The sequence below is a fragment of the Cricetulus griseus genome, chromosome 2, assembly GCF_003668045.3.
Source record: "Cricetulus griseus strain 17A/GY chromosome 2, alternate assembly CriGri-PICRH-1.0, whole genome shotgun sequence".
NCBI lineage: Eukaryota > Metazoa > Chordata > Mammalia > Rodentia > Cricetidae > Cricetulus > Cricetulus griseus.
The window spans coordinates 433,750,623-433,771,285 of record NC_048595.1 but is presented as its reverse complement, the minus strand read 5'-3'; the positions used below and the strand labels follow the sequence as shown (position 1 = coordinate 433,771,285).

Below are 20,663 nucleotides of genomic sequence, written 5' to 3'. Positions count from 1 at the left end.
CTACCACAAGATCCAGCAATTCCACTCCTAGGCATATACCCAAAAGAAGCACATTCATATAACAAGGATATCTGTTCAACCATGTTCATAGCAGCATTATTTGTAATAGCCAGAAACTGGAGGCAGCCTAGATGCCCCTCAACCGAAGAATGGATAGAGAAATTGTGGTACATTTACACAATGGAGTACTACTCGGCAGAAAAAAAAAAACAATGGAATCTTGAAATTTGCAGGAAAATGGATGGAACTCGAAGAAACTATTCTGAGTGAGGTAAACATATCATGTTTGTCTTTTTGTTACAAAAAGACAAACATGATATGTACTCATTGATTTGTGGACCTGCTTTATGATACATAGTAGTGGCCATGCTTTATCAGAGCTGGTTTTAATGATGTTGCTCAGAATGGTTTCCTCGCAGATGATGACTGAGAAACTAATTAAAAAAAAATGGTGCCAAGTACCACAAGAGTAACAGAACTGTGCTGTTTTCTGGGATTTTGTTTTTTATTTTTTTTTGTTGTTGTTGTTTGTTTGTTTGTTTGTTTTTTAAATGGAGTATGCTGGATGTCTCTACAATTTTGTTCAAAAGACTGCAGAACCTGGAAAAGCTGTTGCTGCTATTGATGCATAACATATTGCCATTATTGCTCTCTCTCTCTCTCTCTCTCTCTCTCTCTATATATATATATATATATATATATATATATATATATATATATATTAGTTGAAACTCAAATATGCAATGAATGAATGAATGACTGAATCGAAGGTGTTTCAGAGAGTGCTCACCTGGGCATGCAAATTTGATTTCATCTTTAGTAAGTAGTAAAGTTATATGCTTGCCAAAAAAAATATAAGTGACACACTGGAAGACAAATGTCACCCAATTTCAATTTTATCTATAACCTAGAAATGATGAACTTATGAGAACAGAGAGTAGAATTGTGGCTATTAGGCTTCAATGTGGGTCTTTTAACAATGGGGAAACAATTGGTTTAAGGTTATAAAACTGCAGTTAGACAAGAGACATGGACTCTGTGAAGTCTTGAGGTCTACTGAAAGCATGATAAATATGGTTGATAACAATATGCTGTATTTTAAAAGTTGTGAGATAGTATACTTTAAGTGTTCTCAAAATAAAAATGATAAATGTGTGATATAACATGTTAATTGGTTTAATTTAGCCATGCCATTGTGAACATACTGTATTCTGTATCATAATTGTGCATGACTTTATTTATGAGCTAAATAAATGAATGAAAAAAAAAAAAGACTCAGATACCACACGGAAGAAATCTGAAAGAATAGAGGAAAAGTGAATGCTTTGCAGAGATGACGGCTAAAAGAGGCTATCTCAATAAAAGATGGAAAACTATTAACCATCATTCCTCCATTTTCTTATGAATTAATTAGCAATGCATTTGCTTTAGTGTAAATGCAAAGGAGATTTACAGTCTAAGGACAGACAGATGCAGAGGCCATGAGGAAAGTCAGAGTCTTTTCTATTCATTTCAGGCTTCATGGTTCTGATCTTCATTAACCATTATCAGGAACTCATAGTAGGAGAGAGATAAGAGAGGGTTATGGGGGTGAGCATGATCAGAGCACATTCTACACATGTATTCAATTGCCGTAATTAAGGAAAATGATGCAGTCATTGCAATTGTAAAGTCATATAACGAGATCACACTCTCATATATATCATTGAAATGTTATTCATGGGCACATATAGATCAGAAGTCACAGATCATTGCTTCCAAAAAACATTTTCAAAAATTCAGGGGAATGGAGAATACCATGGACCAAAGCAGTAGGGAGAACCATTCCTGCATCATAGTTGATGGTGGGCCAGACTTACTTGGTCCATAGCCATCTGGTGTTTTTAGCAAAAAGTGACTATCTGGCCTAGTTAGCATACTTAGTCAGGAGATCTGGCAAATTAGGGAAGTCATCAGTGGGAACTCACAGGTTAATGCCTATGGAAACAATTGTAATAATTAGGCCATTTTCACCAACATTATACTGTTAGTTCCAATTCTTATCCCTGGAGCTTCTGAACACAGAAGTGTCTTTAAAGTGGGAAAGTAGGAGTGAGGCTACAGGTTCCCCTACATGTCTTCTACATAAATCTGAAGCCACAGTAAATATGATGTTTTCAACTTCCATGAAATAAAATAATCCAGCTGTCTTGCCACATGGATGATTTTTATTGTATGCATAAAAGGGAGGGATTTGTTCAGCAGCCCTTTAACTCATCTGGACACTCTATAGAATTGTGGCTTATTTATTCTATTCCAATTTACTTTGCAATAAATATTCACTTTTAGTATCTAATAATTGGATAGTACATGGGAAAGCAATACACATCTACTACGCCCTGTATCACTGAGCTCTCAGGATTCTTCACTGTCTCTCAAGATTCCACCCACAGGGGCATGTGCCTTGTATGATTTCCTCTCCAAGAAGAAGCTGGGCTGTGACTCTGATGACACTTCATGCCTATGATTAAGCTTCAGGATGTGTAATAGGACAACAGGATTGTCCATTTGTAGTAAAGATTCCTAACAAGCTGACTCTTAACCAACACTGGATAAATCTAGGGGAGCCTGTACTATTCAGGTGAGATCTTTAAAAGGCCTTGGGTTTGGGGGATGGTTCAGCAAATAACGGGTTGGTGACCTAAGTTTAGATCTCCAGAGTCTACATAAAGCTCAATTCGGTGACAAAAGCTTTTGCCTATCTGCATACTCCTTTCTGAGGATGGTAGGCAGACATGGAAATCTTGGAAGGACACAGGTCATTTGCCTCATGAACAGGAGGGACTCTTCCTCAAGCAAGAAGAAAGTCAAAGACTGAAACCTGAAGTTATCACTGGACCTTCAGATGTGTGCATTGGCATGTACACAGCTATTCTTATGCAGACAGACATGCTCTCTCTCTCTCTCTCTCTCTCTCTCTCTCTCTCTCTCTCTCTGTCTCTCTCTCTGTCTCTCTCTCTGTCTCTCTCTCTGTCTCTCTCTCTCTCTCTCTCTCTCTCTCTCTCTCTCTCTCTCTCTCACACACACACACACACACACACACACACACCACATTACACATGCACACACCATAATACATAAACTTAAAAAAAAAAGACCTGGTGTCTCTGAAAGGGAAGCATCAGCTTCTCTGGAACTTTCTGTTCTCTTTGATGCATCTATTGATGTAATGTTCCAAAACTGTATCAATATAATTTGTAACATGGCATAAGCTTTGGCAGGGATCCCAAGCCTCCGATGAGACCCCCGAATCTTGTTCATATTCTTAATGACAACCTTGATGGATCCTAAGAAGATGTATCTAACCAATGTACACTGTGAAACAATAACAATGTGCCACAATTATTTGGGTTTATTTATTCCCAGCCATAGTGTCAAGTAGTTCCAGGCATAGAAAAGCTTAAAAAAATCCATCCCCAATCACAATAGACCTTTATCACATTGGGCCTGTTGACACATCAAGGAAGAATCTATTTGTGTCCAGAACACAGATCATAACCCCTTTTATGAGTCTGGTCAAGGAAAAGTCAGGTCATTGTCAGTCAGACTCAGTAGAAGATATTGGATCAGACCAATTCTAAGAAAGCTAGTGTTTTGTATTAGAGCCCTAGCCATGGCAAGAACAGAGAGAAACAGACAATGCACAAGGATTTGACTTGCAAACCGTTTCATTCATGAGCCTCAGGGTTCATTTAGAGAGCAATCACACACAGTAGTTGTACAGCCCCATCTCCATCTGAACAGTGCCTGGTTGACAGATGGCTTTTTCTCTAGGAAGCCAAGTAGCATGTGATTCTGCCAACCTGGAAAGAGAAATCCAGGAATGGAGGGCTTCCACGATAACCTCACACTTTCCACATGCATAAAATGAGCAAGAACTATCTCAAGCAAACAGGATGGAGATCTCTCTAAAGGTTTCTTTGAATTTAATGATTATAGGCTAAGTGGGGCTTAGTGCACTTCTTAGAAGCATGCTGTGAAGGACAGGTGCCTCTTGTGCACAAAGACACTAAGAAGGTCAATGGCAGTTATCCCAAGAAGTCCATCAAAAGCCACAGCTCTATCCTTTGTAGGAGCAAACATCCTTCTTGGGAGCTCTATAGGCTTTCCTACACATTTTTAGTTTTGGTTAACTCACTTCCTAATAATAAATGACAGATAGATAGATAGATAGATAGATAGATAGATAGATAGATAGATAGATAGATAGATAGATAGTAATTAATTGTGAGGGGATGTGTTTAGAGGGAGACTAGGAGAATTTGGAGGAGAGAAATGGAGGGTCTGTATAATCAAAATGCATTTTTTACACACATGAACTTCTCAGAACAAAAAAAATTAAACTGTTGGGGAAAGAAGAAACAATGAGTGTGAATAAACACATTAAAAAAAAAATCCTGTAAATCCAGACAGGGCTCAGCAGATACTCTGAAGGTATTTTCTGAAGCTCATTATCTCATTTCCTTTCAAAGCCTAGCTAGCAAAGCCTGAGAAGACTTGGAATTAACCAGCCACTAGCAACTTAGCTCCTACTGAGGAAAGAAGGGAAGCAAGGCTATGGAGCACCTAACATGTGCCATACACTGAATCAGGAGCTCCACCTCATTTTTTTTTCTGCCATTAAGTCTATAAGATGCCTACTCTTCCTTGGCTAATTAAGAAGTCACAGATTTGGCTGCTTTTTATTTTTTTAAATAAGTATTACTTCTTAGCTCACACTGTTACAGACCAGAATCCTGGGGACATTCAGAAACCAAAAGGCTAAGCTGCCTGCTCAGAAATGGGGATCTTGAAATCGCCAGCAGCTAAAGAGTAACAAACACATGGATTAAAATGTGAGAAACTATTTCTTCCTTAGCTAAACAATTAATTGCAGAGAAAAAGAAGAAACAAAAAACTTCTGTGGCTGTCAAGACAGGTGTTCTGCTATCCAGAATCCTCCCTTAAATCATTGCTTGCTCTGTGATCTGGATCAAGTTAAGGAGTCAAGGTGAAGAATTAGATACAAGGTTGATTACTAGTAACAGGACCACTTCTGTTGGTTAAATCTCTAATACAACATGGTAGATGTACCCAAAGTATTTACTGGATATGTAGAGGTGTGAAAAAGCATAACATTGTGTGGAAGTCTACTTTTGCTGGAGAAACCCATAGAAACAGTGGACCCAACCAATGAGAGCACTCAGACCCTAGTCGTAAAGCTGGGGACCCAGCATTGGACCCAACCAAGCCCTCTGAATGTGGGTGCCAGTTAAGAAGCCTGGATAATCTATGGGACCTTTTCTATCAGCCTTTGTGAAAGAGTTTGTTTTGGTTTTTAAGACACTGACGCTAGATAGAAGTTCTTATTCAGTTGATTCTGGATCAATGATACATTCCAGATCATTAGGGACAAGTTATAAACATTGCAGAAGGTGTTTCCATTCCCATGTGTGGATCAAAATAAATCCACACCTGGGGTGGAAACCATACCTTTAATGCCAGCATTTGGAAGAAGATGGATCAAAGGACAGGAAGTTCAAAGCCGTCTATGGCTACACAGTAGACTCTAGGCCAGCCTTGGTTAATTAGACAATGACAAAAATTAAATTAAAAAGGTACAACTCCCCCAGTCACTTCTGAAAAAGAGCATTCAAAACTAGGATAATTGTACCAATTCAAAAAAATGTGTTCTTATTTTTTTAAGGAAATTGTTTTAAGATGACACCATAAGTGAAGTATTGAAAAAACCTGAGCAAAGAGGTCAAATGGATGCTAGAGAGATTGAATCACTTTAGGGGATTCTGTCTTTAAGGTGCTTTAAGTTAAAAAAAATGTGTTTTATTCCTAATACTAAATAATATATGATTCCCTTTAATAATAGTTTATTAGGGGAATATGTATTAATGCCTGAGTATTATTAATAGATCATCATACAATTTTTTATTTATATATTTTTAATCTTCAAAAATTTTTAGTTCTGGAATTGGAGAGATGATTCAATTGTTAAGAGTACTGCCTGCTCTGGCAAAGGGCCCAGGTTTTTTCCCAGCACCCACATGGCAATTCACCAGTATCTGTAACTCCCGAGCCAGGTAATCCAGTGCCATCTTCTGACCTCTATGGCACTGGACATATGCATGCAAGCAAAATATCTTACACACATAAAACAAAAATTATGTGAATGAAAGTATTTACACTTGTCATGTTTACTATGTAGGTTTTTAATATGCATATGTTGTAGAATAGCTAAGTTGAAATGATTAGTATGGATGACTTAATTGATTTTCATGGTGAAAACATTAACTCTGGACTGAAAATATAGCTCATTGGTTAATATCACATGCTTCTCTTGCTGAGAATCCAGGTTCAATTCCTAGAACGCACAAGTTTGCTCACAGCAATCTTTATCTCCACTGTCAGGAGATTGAAAGCCCTCTTCTGGCCCCTACAGCACTGTACCAGGTGGTGTACATACACACAAGGAAAATACTCATATACACACATAAAATAAAACTAAATGAATATTTAAATCCAGAAAGAAAAGAGTAAGATCTACTCTCTGTGGTATGTAAGAATATACCATAATCAACTTAATTAATTTGCAGTGAGTCTCTTGATACTTAAACTAGTATCCTTTGGTAATACTCTCTCAACTCCATTCCCTGGTAATATTCATTCTACTCTCCTTCCATGAGGCCAGTTATGATGCACTCCACATATAAGTGAGATGCTATGGCACTTGTCTTTTTGTGCTGGTTTTATTCCATTTAACATATTATCCTCCAGATTCCTCCTCCACATTGCAGAAAAAATTTGAATAAAAAATAGATACTGCTGTGTGCTCAGACACTATTTTCCTTACCTATTATTAGCTACCAGACTTACACTGATCCATATCTTGACAATTATGACTAATTATTGCAATAAAGGAGTTCATAAAGTGATTTTTGCATGCATATCCTATAGTGAAAATGCCAGATCCCACTGCAGTTTTTTTTTCAAATTTTTGAGGAACTCCAATGCTATATTTTCCATAATATCTGCACCACTTAGCATCACCACTAGCTGTGTGCAAGAAGTTCTCTTTCTCTACATCCTTGCCAGTACTTTCCATCTTTCATGTTTTTTATATTAGCCATGTATGTTCCATGGTGAAGAATGGGTGAATGCATATTCTCTTTCCCTTACATATTTGTTTTGAACACCTGTGATGTGAGTCTTACTAATGAAATTTAGTATTGTATTAAACCTATATTTGTTAGCAATTTATTTTTATCATACACACTATTAGTACTGACACGCTGAGTCATCATAAAGCTATGAGTACCATTTAGATTTTGGTGCTGTAGATGTTATCTCAAAGTTTAATAAAGTTTTGTTTTGTCACTTGCCTCTTGGCTTGGTGAGCAATCTCCTGACCATGGCCAGGCAGTGTTTCTCTCCCTGTGTTTAAGGAAGAATGGGTTCTTTGGAGACAGGATGACAACTGAGGTAAAGCTGCATAGATGCTTCTTTGGTTGAATGACTCCCAAGATGCAGCTTGTATGACCTGTTGTTCTTTCTAGAGAACTCTTTTTCTGTTGTTTTCTAACAAAAACAACCTCCACAGAGAGACCGAAACAAAAACCCCAACCATCTAAATATTTGTAGTTTGATGATTGCCAGTTTATGATATCCAATTTTAGAGGCAGTAGTATGGTAGAAGAATCCACTCAAAGGCCAATATATATTTGAATGTGATAGAACAACTTTTAAACACCAAATCTTACTCTTCCCCTTGGTGTGATTTGTGTGTGTGTGCCTGCATATGTGTGTGTTCAAATTTCTCTCCTTTTCTTAATTCTGAAAAGCTATTTTTGCTAAAGTCCACTTCCTTTTACTTCTATCCACAGGGAAGTCATAATCCGCTCTTTAAATAGCAGCTGGTTACCATGGAAATCATTCTAATGCCCCCGAATCAATATTGTGATTTTGCTGACATTTCAGGTGAAAAAGAAAAGACAGGCTAAGATGTATAAAAGTCACATTTTCTTCTGTTATAATGTTGACAGCAAGGAGTCGGCAAAGAAAACACGAGCTCTACAACAAACTCCAGTGAGCTCCAGTGATTATAAAGAACTGAGGATTCATAAAAGACCAATCTTTGTATTTAAATAATTTTGGATTTGAGTATGGACATGTGTGCACATGCTCTTGGACTCAAGAGATTTCCTCCCATCTCTGAACTGAACCCTGATTTAACCCTGTCCTTATTCTTCTAATGACTCATTAGAAGATGATTGAGTACATATGGCTTTGCAATTGTCCATTTTTCATTAGCTCCAAAGAGAAAGGGAAATCTGCATAGTAAAGGCTGTTTTGCTTTTATTAGATTCAAACCATCATCCAGCCCATGTGATACCCTTATACACCCACACAGCTAAGGGCTTTCCAGTCCATCCTGAGGGTCCTTTCTGAAGAGAAATGTTGAATTGGGGCCTGGTGGTCCATAAGTTGCAGAGTCCATCAAACAATTTTTACATCTATCTAACTTAAGTCCTCACCACAGAAATTTAGTCACTTCCTCAGGTCCTGTTCAAAAAACAAAAACAATTATCAAAAGGCTACTGTCTGTTTAATAACTATCCCTGAAGAACCCTTGATGCATGATCAGTGTAAGTGCCTGAGATAAAATAATGGCTTCAATATATTACAAGTGGATGGAGATTTGTTCCATTTTAAGGTGATTGCTTCTAAGAGCAGGTGATCATGACTGCGCCCCTAGTTTCTCTCTCAGTACTCCCCGTTCCCGTCCTCTTAGCAAGGCCCTTCTGAGGAGTGTACCATATGGTCCTTCTAGGAGTTGACTGCATGGCATGGCCTTATGTCACAGCTCTTACAATCTTTGCAGCCTGAGTTATCTTGGAACTTTCTATGTAGCCCAGGCTTGTCTTGAACTTGGGATCTCCTAATAAAAGTTTCCAAAATGCTATGCATCCAGCATAGCATCCCACTATTCCCACCTTTCCTTTTATTTTTGAATCACTCTGAAATACATACATGTGTGGTGATATTTTGTTTTTACAAATGAAGCATGTCCAAAGATCAGAGGGTACAGTTTGACACTAGCTAACAGACAGGAAGTAAGATGATGGGGAGGAGAAAGGAGATAGGCAAGAGGAAACAGGAACTCAGTTAGGCGGGTAAGGTGTGGCTCTGGCTTGCTCCTTCATTTCTCTCATCTTCAGAATGCTTTATTTGTATAAACAAGATATCACCACATATAGGCCTTATCACTCAGAAATGCCTGTCTTGAATCTATAGTTTTATTTGGCAAATAACCTGATATAATTGATTATATAGTTCTGGAAGCAGAAACAAAAGACAGTTGATTTTTGAACATAGGATCACACATAATAAAGAGATATGAAAGACACCATGTTTCCCTCTTAGTGGCCTCCTTGTTACCTAGCTTCTCTGGAGCTGTGGATTGTGATCTGGTTATTCTTTGCTTTACATCTAGTATCCACTTATGAGTGAGTACATACCATGTTTGTCTTTCTTGGTCTTGGTTACCCCACTCACTGACCCTGGCAGTGGGACCAGGATCTATCCCTTGTGTATGAGCCAGATTTTTGAAGCCCATTCCATATGGTGGGATACCTTGCTCAGTCTCGATGTAGGGTAGGGGGAGCTTGGTCCTGCCTCAACTGAATGTGCCAGGCTTTGTTGATTCCTCATGGGAGGCCTTAATCTTTCTGAGGAGTGAATAGGGGTGGGTTGGGAGAAGTGGGGGGAGGAGGAAGATGGGAGGAGGAATCATGAGAAAAGGGATCCAAATTCTAATGGATGCTAAGAAGATAAGGAGAACTAGAGTCTTCTCAGAATGTAAACAGACATGCTTGTGCACACACTGTCACACAAACCCACACATGCATGCTGGAAGCTGCATTAAAAATTACCAATAAAGCCGGGCATTGGTGGCACATGCCTTTAATCCTAACACTTGGGAGGCAGAGGCAGGTGGATCTCTGTGAGTTCGAGACCAGCCTGGTCTACAAGAGCTAGTTTCAGGACAGCCTCCAAAGCTACAGAGAAACCCTGTCTCGAAAAACCAAAAAAAAAAAAAAAAAAAAAAAAAAAAAAAAAAAAAAAAAAATTACCAACAAAATAGATAACAAGTAAATCCTTATAGTGAGCATTTTTCTCTGTAAAAATAGTGTTTTCCTTGAAATTGGATGCCATGAAAATGAGTCACAATGAAAATACAGGACTGGAAATGCAGTGAGCATCCTGTGCTATGGTTTCTAGCTCTCACACATACAGACACACACACACAGACACGCGTGCGTGCGCGCGCACACACACGCATGCACGCACACACACGCATGCATGCACACAATCTGATACTAGTGTAGATGTGGACAAACAGAATATTAAAAAGGAAAACTGTCCTTTCAAATTAGAAGGATTTGTTCCATTTCCAGTTATCAATCTGCATTATTTAGCAATTCACTGAGATAATATCTGGGCAGCAAGGACCAGAAAGATGTAAGAAGAGTGAACGGAAAGGAGGCATGGTATCCACAGGCATCTTATTTCTCATACTACATGTGAATTTCTGGGCAAAGAGTCAGGAAGAACTGGAAATTTCAGGTGGAGAAGAACTGTCAGTAGAGAAAAAGATGACATATTTTGCTTTCATTATAAACAGGCCTCAAAAGCGGTATTCTTGGACTCAGGGAAGCTTCAAACTCAGGCACAGGTAGGGTAGAAGAAAGACCACAGGACTAGACAGAGGTCTTCTGTTGCCTCACCACTGTCAGGATTGCAGACATTGAGGTATGCCTCATAGCTGACACACAAACATCCAAATGACTTGGAACACGGGACACAATGATGTGTTCCTCAGAATTAAAGTCCTGAAACTTTAAGCTCCCTGTGGTGGTTTTTGGAAGTTGGCATCTTTGGGAGGTAATAAGGACCCAAAGTCAGAGCCTTTGTAGACAAGATTCCTTAACATTCTTACACTCAGTCCCATCTCATACAAGGCAAGACTATCAGAAGACAAGACTCCAAAACCTTGAAGGGAGCTCTATTTTGAGATCATGTTGGCTCCCGAGATTTGTAGTAGAGCTGGAAAAATGAATTGCCACTCTTCATAAACAAGACAGTCAAAGTCAATTTGATATAGCAGCCTAACTGGGACAGCTGTGTCAAGGCTCACTTACAACTCTACTTCAACCAAGGTGCTTCTGGGACAAGATCAAGTAAACTATGGGCACCCTTATTCAAGAAGAGCTAAAGGATTTGTGAGATATTAGGCTAATGTGACCAGATTTCTATTCAAATATCCACAGTAGCTGTGTTTTATTTGTGTATCTCATACCTGAGAGAAAAGAAAAAAAAAACAACTACAAAGGAAGAAATAAGACATATGAAGCAGAGACTGAAATACTTAGCTGATACAGACACACAAGGAAGGAAATGATGTACAAATGGCTATTTCTAAAAGGTATGATCATAAATTTTTCTTCATATACTTCCCACAGCTGGATGTTGGTGGCTCATACCTCAATCCCAGCCCTCGGGGGTCAGAGGCAGGAAGATTTCTGTGAGTTTGAGACCAGCCTTGTCTACAGAGCAAGTTCCAGGATAGGCTCCAAAGCAATACAGAGAAACCCTGTCTCGAAAAATCCAAAACCAAAACAAGAAACAAAAAAAAAAAACCATATATTTCCCACATTAAAATCTCCCTTGTGAAGTGTTCCAATGACTACCCAACATGTCTTTTAACTATGTAAATAGCAAATTACATAGTAAGAAAATATAAATAGTAGATATACTTCTAAGCAAAAATAATTTGGGGATAATTCAAATCCTTAAAAGGGCTGCAAAGCTCACACATCGCCTTGCCCATTTTTGTTCTGTTTTTGTACTGGGGACTGAACTTGGAGTCCCACACATGTGATTGCAAGCATTCTGCTTCTGAACTGAAATACCTGTACTATCTGACTTTTCTGGTTGAGCTTATTAAGTACAGTTGGGTGTTTTTTGACAACACACCATAATGCCTCCTACCCTTCATGTTTCTTCCCTGGGACCCATGAGGAGGAAACAGATTCCCAGATGTTGAAGCCCTTGGAGATGACTGGGAAGTGGGCATGATGAGTTTACCTTCTGCCCTCTCCAGGGGTCTCCCACTTTTAGTGGCTGCAGTGCTGTTGACTGTCTCTGATGAGGTGCTAAGCTTGGTGCTGGGGTCTCGCTTGGGCTTGGGTGGCGGTTGTCTCCGGGATCCACAGCTGCTGTCATCTTCGGTGCCCCCAACGGAGTGCAGGGACTGAGATCTCACAGTGAATCCACTGGAACAGGGATGCGGGAGTCTGTCCTGAGGAGCAGGCATCGTCATGAACCCCATGCGGAAATGCTTGCCCGCGTAGCTGGCGTCCTGGCCTCGCCCTACTTCTCCCCCTATGCTGTAAGAGAAAGCAGAAACCACTTGTGAAGAGAAAAGCACCCAGGATGTACTTGAAAGCAAAGATACCACCAGCATGTTCTTGAGAGGTGAAAATTCTCACTGGTGAAGATGTGTACCATTTTACAAGGGGTTGATATTTAGACCAGTCTTAAATGACATGAAAGCAGTCTTTACTTCAAAGTCAAACTCTGAAAGTAAAACCAAAACAATTTGATTAGATTTGAAAAGTTTAACATGTGTCTACAGGCATCTTCACCTCCCGATGAACTTACTATCCTAAGGGAGAAAGTCCTGCACAATGGGATTTTATATTCAACCACTCATAAAAATAAACAACAACAACAAAACCCTTGGTGGCGAATCCTGTCCCGTGACCTGAATTGTAGACAAAAATGTGGCGACTATATTCCCTAGACTAGCTCCTAGACGCCATTCCTTTCACCAAAACCATCCCTAGCGGCGTTGGTGGTATATTGGTGAGCGTAGCTGCCTTCCAAAATCATCCCTGATTGCCTCCTAAACATGTTCAGAAAACCGGCACAAGCAAGAGCGGGAAAGGTTCTGTTAATAAGCAGTAGGAAGAGTAGGAAGAGAGAATAAAAACTCAAAGGCAAAGGCTGGGGAGGAGCAATAGGGTAGCAGGAAGGGAGAACAGGGGAGAGAAGGACGAAGGAAGACAGAATGGGAGAAAGGAAAAGACTATGAATGAAACCCAGAGAGTAAGAAGAGAGGAAGGAGGTGTTGGAGGGGAAAAGGAAAAGAGGAAAGAAGGCGGAAGGAAAAGCTAAGACAGGAGGCAGGAAGACAGTTGTGTGGAGGAAGACAGATGGAGCAAGGACAGTGGAAGAAGAGGAGAGGAAACACGTTTCAAACTCATGAGTGAATTGTCTGTCCCTTTGTTTTCTAGAAACATTCCCCATCCTTCGATGTTAAATATATGGTACCAATAAGCAACAAGCCCACCTCAAAAAAAAAAAAACATTTAACAAAGTTTAAAAAGACCTGATCCTGATATGACTCTACTTCTTAAGTATTGAGGATATAAAAAGTTTCCAAATTTAGTATTTTTCAGGTTTCACAAGGGAAAATATGAAGATTTAGAAAGGTGTAGTTTGAAGTTCAGTTAGCTACAGAAGAAACACTGCTTGTGGTTTCTTTCTTTACTGTATACAGTGGCAAATCTTTATGAAGAAAACATCATAAATATGTATGTGAACTTTTAGGAGGAAGATTTTTCCTAGAGCTTGATTTGTCCATCAGGCTCATTCACTGAAGGGAAAAGCTAAGAGAAAAATCATGTGTAAAATATTTGCATTTCCCTGAAATGTGTGAATTGTTAACAGAAACTCAGAGTGTATGAATTTTGTAAGCTTGTTGACTCTGCCTTTTTAGCATATAGGTTTATTTGGAAATATTAAACTGGATTTTTATCTTAATTTCTATAAATGATGCAATTCAAAGTAAGATTTGAATTTTGTTTATCAAGTCTTTCATACCAATATGATATTCATCATACCTTAAATTTTCAGGCTTAGGAATGTATCTCAGTAGTAGAGCATGGCTTTTACAAAGATGAGGCCCTAGGTTCAATTTCAAACAGCAATAAATAAGTAAACATATAAATAAATAAGTAAATAAACTTTGAAAATAAAATTTGAATAGGAACAATAATGGGAAATGAAATGTTTTCCATTTTCAACTTGGGCAGTGGTTCTCAACCTTCCTAATGCTGTGACCCTTTAATACAGTTCCTCATGTTGTGGTGAATCTCCACCATAAAATTATTTTCATTGCCACTGTATAACTGTAATTCTTTGAATCATAATACAAATATCTGATATGCCACCCCTGTGAAAGTGTCTTTTGACCCCAAAGGGTCACCACCCACAAGTAGAGAACTGCTGAACTTGGGAATTGTGAGAATTTCATGTATGTTATGGGGAAAGCCAAAAGACACAGCAAGATCTTTCCAGTTTGTTTCTAGCACTTACAACAATAATTTGCTGCTTCAACACAACTCTTATCGCTCTCCTTTCTTGCTTAACATTTTGAGTTCATGATTAAGACACTGTGTATGGCATCTTAGTAGCATGGATGGCAGTGTTAAAGCAGGGCAATGAGCATGCAAGATTCAGGTGGCCTCAACATGTCAGCAGAGTGGGTTTTCATAGAGCGGCAGGAAGCATCCTGTTTAATGTTTCTGTGCATTTTAATTTTTGCTTTGTTTCAAGACCATCAATCAGGACACAAATGAGAATCTTGCACAGAGTGTTTTGTGGAAAAACCATTAAGAATTTCTGGGAAAATGGGCTTAGTGGTGGGGAGAGGAGTCGAGCATATGGGAAGATTTCACTCTGGGATGACACACACAGAAGATGAGATATTTGATTTCATCTAACTTTGCCTTAAATTATTTTCATCTGCATGTCTCCTTTTTCATTTCCGTTGTATCACATTGAACAAAAGCTTCTTTAAAGATTTATTTAGACAGCTGCCTCTTTGCCAGGAACATACTCACCTAGGGAGATCTACACATGTGTTAATGCACACAGGCACTTATGAGACAGTTACTAGCAATAATTGTATCAGCAATTTATCTGTTACCTTTGACCTAAATAGAGCCTGCACCTTTTCCCAGACAGATAATTAGCCCTGCTTCTTTGTGTCAGGATTATCTGTTTATCAGGACAAAACAATCTTGTGTAATGCCGGTTTTGCTCATAAATATCCTGTTACGCACAGTAACACTTCTTCCAAGTGAAATACAATGTGTGCTTCAAATAATAACAGGTATAAAGATGCAAGTTTAGTTCCACCTGGCAGTGAATACATAATAAAACACGTGGCTAAGAGGTGGCTAAGAGGGAGTTACGTTTGCACAGGCCTTTGTTCAAGACAAGGTTAAGGACAAGAAGTAAGGATAATGACACAGCTAATTGCAAGAGATTTAGAGGGTGTTGTGTCCAAAGCACACTGAAGATCATGGAATGAAGCATATAACCAGTTTCTGAATCTGCTGAATATCTGTTTTTTTTTTTTTTTTTAAACATGCCAAATGAAAGATATCGCATCCTAAAGGCAACAGTAGAATCAGATCTGCTGAGTATCTGTCAATATGATCTGTGATTTTTGTCCCTTCAGAACTTCATCTATTTAGTTATTTTATTTTATTTTTTTGTTAATTTTACATACCATCCACAGGCGCCCCCTCCCCCTTCCTCTACCTTCCCGCAGTCTTCCCCATCCACTCCTGAAAAAGGGTAAGACTTCCCATTAGGAGTAGTTGGGGCAGGACCAAGCTCTCCCTACCACACACACATATCAGACTGAGCAAAGCATCCCACCAGATGAAATGAGCTTCAAAAAGCCAGCTCATGCACGAGGGACAGATACTAGTCTGTTTTTAAGACCCCTGGCAGTGGGATCATCCATTTGTTTCTAACGTTATTAATCCAGAACCCTAAAGAGGAAGTATCCATCACTGAGAATAGCTGTTATAAAGAATCAGAGAAATAAATGCAAGGCAAAATGCCATCGACATATCAGGCAGATTATTTATTTAGGTCATCATGAAGTAGCAATGGTTCATTAGCTGTGCCTCTAGCTCACATTCTTTCTTCATTGTGTAATCAATCCCTAATGGGTCATGATGTTCTTCTGACATAGAAAGAGTGGCCATGACTAAAACACAGTGACCCGGAAGACTGTTGTCCATATGTGGTGTATAAACTTTCATTTAGGTTCTGCTAATTACAAGGGATATATTCAGTCACAGGAAGATATGGCAAATGATATTGCGGCGAGTGGGTATGTATGCCCCCTTACAAGTACAGAATTAAATACCTCATGCAATGGCTACAATAGTGTGTAGTTGAGATCTTACTAGATGCTTCAAGAGAAAATCTCAGAGATGAGCAGCTATCTCCTAGCATCCAGCTATAATCTTCAAAACATGCTGACATGTGAGGTGTGAGAGCTTGCTTCTGCCCCATATGTGGAAATCTTTGCCTCTGTGTTCCCATAGCTACAGTACCATCTCAGCCTCTTCCTGTTTAATTGTCTCCCCTTCCCTTTCTCCTTTTGTAGTTAACAGAACAGCACCAAAGCAGAGCAAGCCTTGCCACCCCTGTATCTCCTTCTTCATCTCTCAGGCAAGCTCCTCAGTAAAACTCAGTATCTGCTTTCTTGCAGACCCTGACCTGACATATGACATAGTGAAGCCATATCATATTCAGAGCAGGCTTTACACCAAACTTTACAAAATTAGCATATTAAAAAAGACAGTTGGGAAAGAAGACGGCTGGGAACGTCTCTGCCTCCACTAAATCAGGGCAATGACATAAGTAAAGAGACATTCACTCCAGAGTGTCTGGAGGTGACCTATAGTTTGTTATACAAATTAAAGAGAAATAGAGACTTTGGTCAATTTAACTTTTGCTGTATTAGGGATTAAATGTAGGGCTTTGTTTATGCAAAGTCAGCACTCTATCAATAAAAAGGAGCTTCAGCCCTCATAATACTAATACACATATCCCAGAGAGGACATTTAAGATACTAATGATAAACTTGACATATGAAGTCGTATATCGAGCCACAAGTAACAGAGCTTGTACAGAAAAGCACACCCTAGATGGATGAGCCCCAAATCCTGCACATTGTGACATAAAAGCACTGGCACGTTGTTCAGCATTACTAGTCAAACCAGTAAACTTTCAGTGTGCTGGTCCTCCTCTTTCTTTGAAGCATACCTTTCCCTAGCAACCTGTTTCTACTTCTGATGCAACTGTGTGACTCTGTGCAGTTTCTCACTTGGGGACAGCAGAACCTGGAAACCTTCTGAGAAATCTGCTGAACCCCATTGTCTACCATTATTATGAAACACAGAAACAAAACGAACAACGAAGCAAAATATGAGGCTCAGAAAGAAGTAATGCTTGTGCAAATAGGTCACTCCCCTGAACCTATAAACGAACGATGTTGGGAATGTGAAGAACCAGTTCTACTGTAGGACTACTTGGCTCTGAGTGAAAGCTACGTGGGCTGAAGAAAAAAGTCATTTGCAACAAGACTCCAGCACTGAAGATAGACTAAGCCTGACACATCTTATGTTATAAAAATAAAAAACAAGTTTCATAATCTTGAATTTAAACAAGTCTGTTTCTTCTCACTCAGTGGAAGTAAGGCAGCAGTATCAAGTTGTCTTTCCTCAGTGTGACTGCTATAAAACATGCAGAATAAAGTATGGTATGGTATAAAGCAAATGGTAATGGATTTTTCCAGAAATAGTGGGTCACATACTTCTAAATTTCTACCCTGTAATAATTAATCTTAATTGTCAACTTGACAGGATTTATAATCACCATGGAAACAAATCTCTGGGCATGTCTGTGAGTGAGTGTTCCTTGGCTATGATGATTAAGGTGGAAAGTCTCACCCTAACATGTGGGCAACACCATTCCTTTGATTGGAGTTCTTAAATGAAGAAAAAGACAGCTCACAGGTGATGGGGGAAGTACTTCTGTGTATGTTTATCTTATTGATTGATTAAATAAAGTTCTGTTTGGCCAATGAAAACAGCAAGTTAGACAGGACTAGGAGTCAAAGAGGATTCTGGGAAATGTAGTAGAGAAGTGGTGATCCAGGCTGGAAGTGACATAGCAAGGAGACTCCTGTTTGAGCAAGGAGAAATAGGAAGTGTTCCTCTTTTCCCCTTCCTCCTCCAGTGGCAGGATATGAGCCACCGGCAAGGAGGGACGCCAATAAGGCTTCCAATAAGATAAATCATATAAAATATATAGATTTATTATGATTAAGACTGAGCTGGCAGATGAGAATCCTAGTGATTGGCGAAGCAACTTTGAACCTAATACAAGTCTTTCTGTGTATTCATTTGGGCCCTAACTCGGGTGGGTGGCTGGCGTAAAGTGCACACATGGCAGTGGGGCTCGGGTGGCTTTTGGAGGAAAAATTTATTGTAACACACAGGAGCATCCAAATATCTGCTCCCTAATCAGAGACATAATGTGACCAGTTGCCTCATGCTCCTGCCACCATGACCAAAACTTCCTCCCCATTATATACCGTAACCTGGAATTATGAGCCAAAATAGACCCTCACTTCCTTAAGCTGTCAAGCATTTTCTTACAATAAGATAAGTGACTAACACACACAATGAAAGAGCTATTGGCTGATAGACAGGCATGGAAATTTGAGTCATATACAGATACACTATACAGATGCATTATGTGTGTTTGTATCACTGTACATATACAATCTCTCTCTCTCTCTCTCTCTCTCTCTCTCTCTCTCTCTCTCTGTGTGTGTGTGTGTGTGTGTGTTCATTATATATACTAAGGTATCTCATTCAGGTAACTGGATTTTTATAGCCACTTTAAAAATTTTATTAAATCTAAATATTTGTTAGATAAACTCATCAACTTTGCCTGAGTGCACCTATGAAGTACCTGTGTCATAAATCTGGTGTGTGGTACATAGTCTGCAATGTTAGCTTTAAATTACTTCCTTTTAAACCCTGTCCTACTGAATCTTAGTAATAAGATCATCACTTGCCTAGTGAATCCACATGTGTAAAGTATGGCATATGGTACCACAGATCTTAAAAAAAAAAAAAAAGAAAAAAGCCTTCATGAGAAGAAAATCAAAACAAAGTCTTATATTTAACTGCAAGTAGCAAGAGTCTAGGTAAATAGAGCCCTTCCTTGCAGCATGCTCTTAAATGCTTGCTTCATTTTCTCAAAGCACTTGTTGATCAGAGTTGAAAAGGAAACTGGATCCATTCTTTAGTTGATGAGCATGTAGGTTGCTTGCAGGTTCTGGCTATTACAAATAATGCTGCTATGAACATAGTTGAACAGATGTCCTTGTTGTATGAATGTGCTTCTTTTGGGTATATGCCGAAGAGTGGAATTGCTGGATCTTGTGGTACATTTACACAATGGAGTACTGCTCAGCAGGGGGGAAAAACAATGGAATATTGAAATTCGCAGGCAAATGGATGGAATTAGAAGCAACCATTCTGAGGGAGGTAGCCCAGTCACAAAAATACAAACATGGTATGTACTCACTCATATATGGATTTTACACATAGAGCAAAGGATTACCAACCTATAATCCACAGAACCAGAGAAGCTAGGCAACAAGGGGGACTCTAAAGAGACATGCATGGTCCTCCAGAGAAGGGGAAAGGGACACGATCTCCTGAGCAAATTGGGAACATGGGGGGAGAGGAGAGGGAGCTAGGAGAATGAGAGGGGGAGAAGAGGAGGGGTGAGGAGGATATAAGGGAGCAGTAAGGAAGTATAGGGCAAATAATAGAGGAGAGTAAAATAAGAGATACCATCTGAGAGGGAGCCAATATAGGTTTAAAGAAAAATCAGGCACTAGGGAAAGATCCAGAGATCTACAAGGATGACACCAACTACCATCTAACAGTGGAGAGGCTACCTTAAATGCCCTCCCCTGATAATGAGATTGACGGCTAATTTATATACCTTCCTAGAGCCTTCATCCAGCAGCTGATGGAAGTAGAAGCAGATACCCACAGCTAAAAACTGAACTGAACTGGAATTCAGTTGCAGAGAAGGAGGACTGATGAGCAAAGGGGTAAAGCTGGTGAAATCCACAGAAACAGCTGACCCGAACAAGGGGGTGCTCTTGGCCCCCAGACTGATCACTGGGAAACCAGCATGGAAGTGATCCAGACCCCATGAATGTGGGTGTCAGTGAGGAGGCCTCGGAAATTTATGGGGCCTCTTGTGGTAGATTAGTACTTATCCCTAGCGTAGGAATGGACTTTGGGAGCCCATTTCACATAGAGGGATACTCCCTCAGCCTAGACACACAGGGGAGGGCCTAGGCCCTATCCCAAAGCATATGACAGACTCTGAAGACACCCCATGGAAGGCCTCACTCTCCCTGGAGAGCAGAAATGGTATTGGATAGGTAGGGTGTTAGTGGGGGGCAGGGGAGGAGGGAAGGGACAGGGAATGGGGATTGACATGTAAAACAGTCTTGTTTCTAATTTAAATTTAAAAAAGGAAAAAAATTTAAAAAAGAAAAGGAAACTTGAGAAACATGAACTTTGAACATTTTCTGATACACAAATAGTCAAGATGCTCATCTACCTGCTTACCATGTTTGTTATGTTTGAGAAAGCCTGATT

General features: G+C 39.5%; 1 protein-coding gene across 2 annotated transcripts in view; it reads right to left on the bottom strand.

Annotated features, from left to right (window-relative positions):
- The window catches only part of Nyap2 (neuronal tyrosine-phosphorylated phosphoinositide-3-kinase adaptor 2), a 223,821-nt gene that overhangs the window by 119,949 nt on the left and 83,209 nt on the right, over positions 1-20,663 (bottom strand). The window contains exon 2 of one of the 2 annotated variants that reach the window (XM_035441056.1): positions 12,178-12,479. In XM_035441056.1, the coding sequence (XP_035296947.1) occupies positions 12,178-12,479 (302 nt within the window). Of the gene's footprint in view, positions 1-12,081; positions 12,480-20,663 lie in introns of both variants that reach the window. The other variant, XM_035441057.1, reaches the window with a different exon arrangement.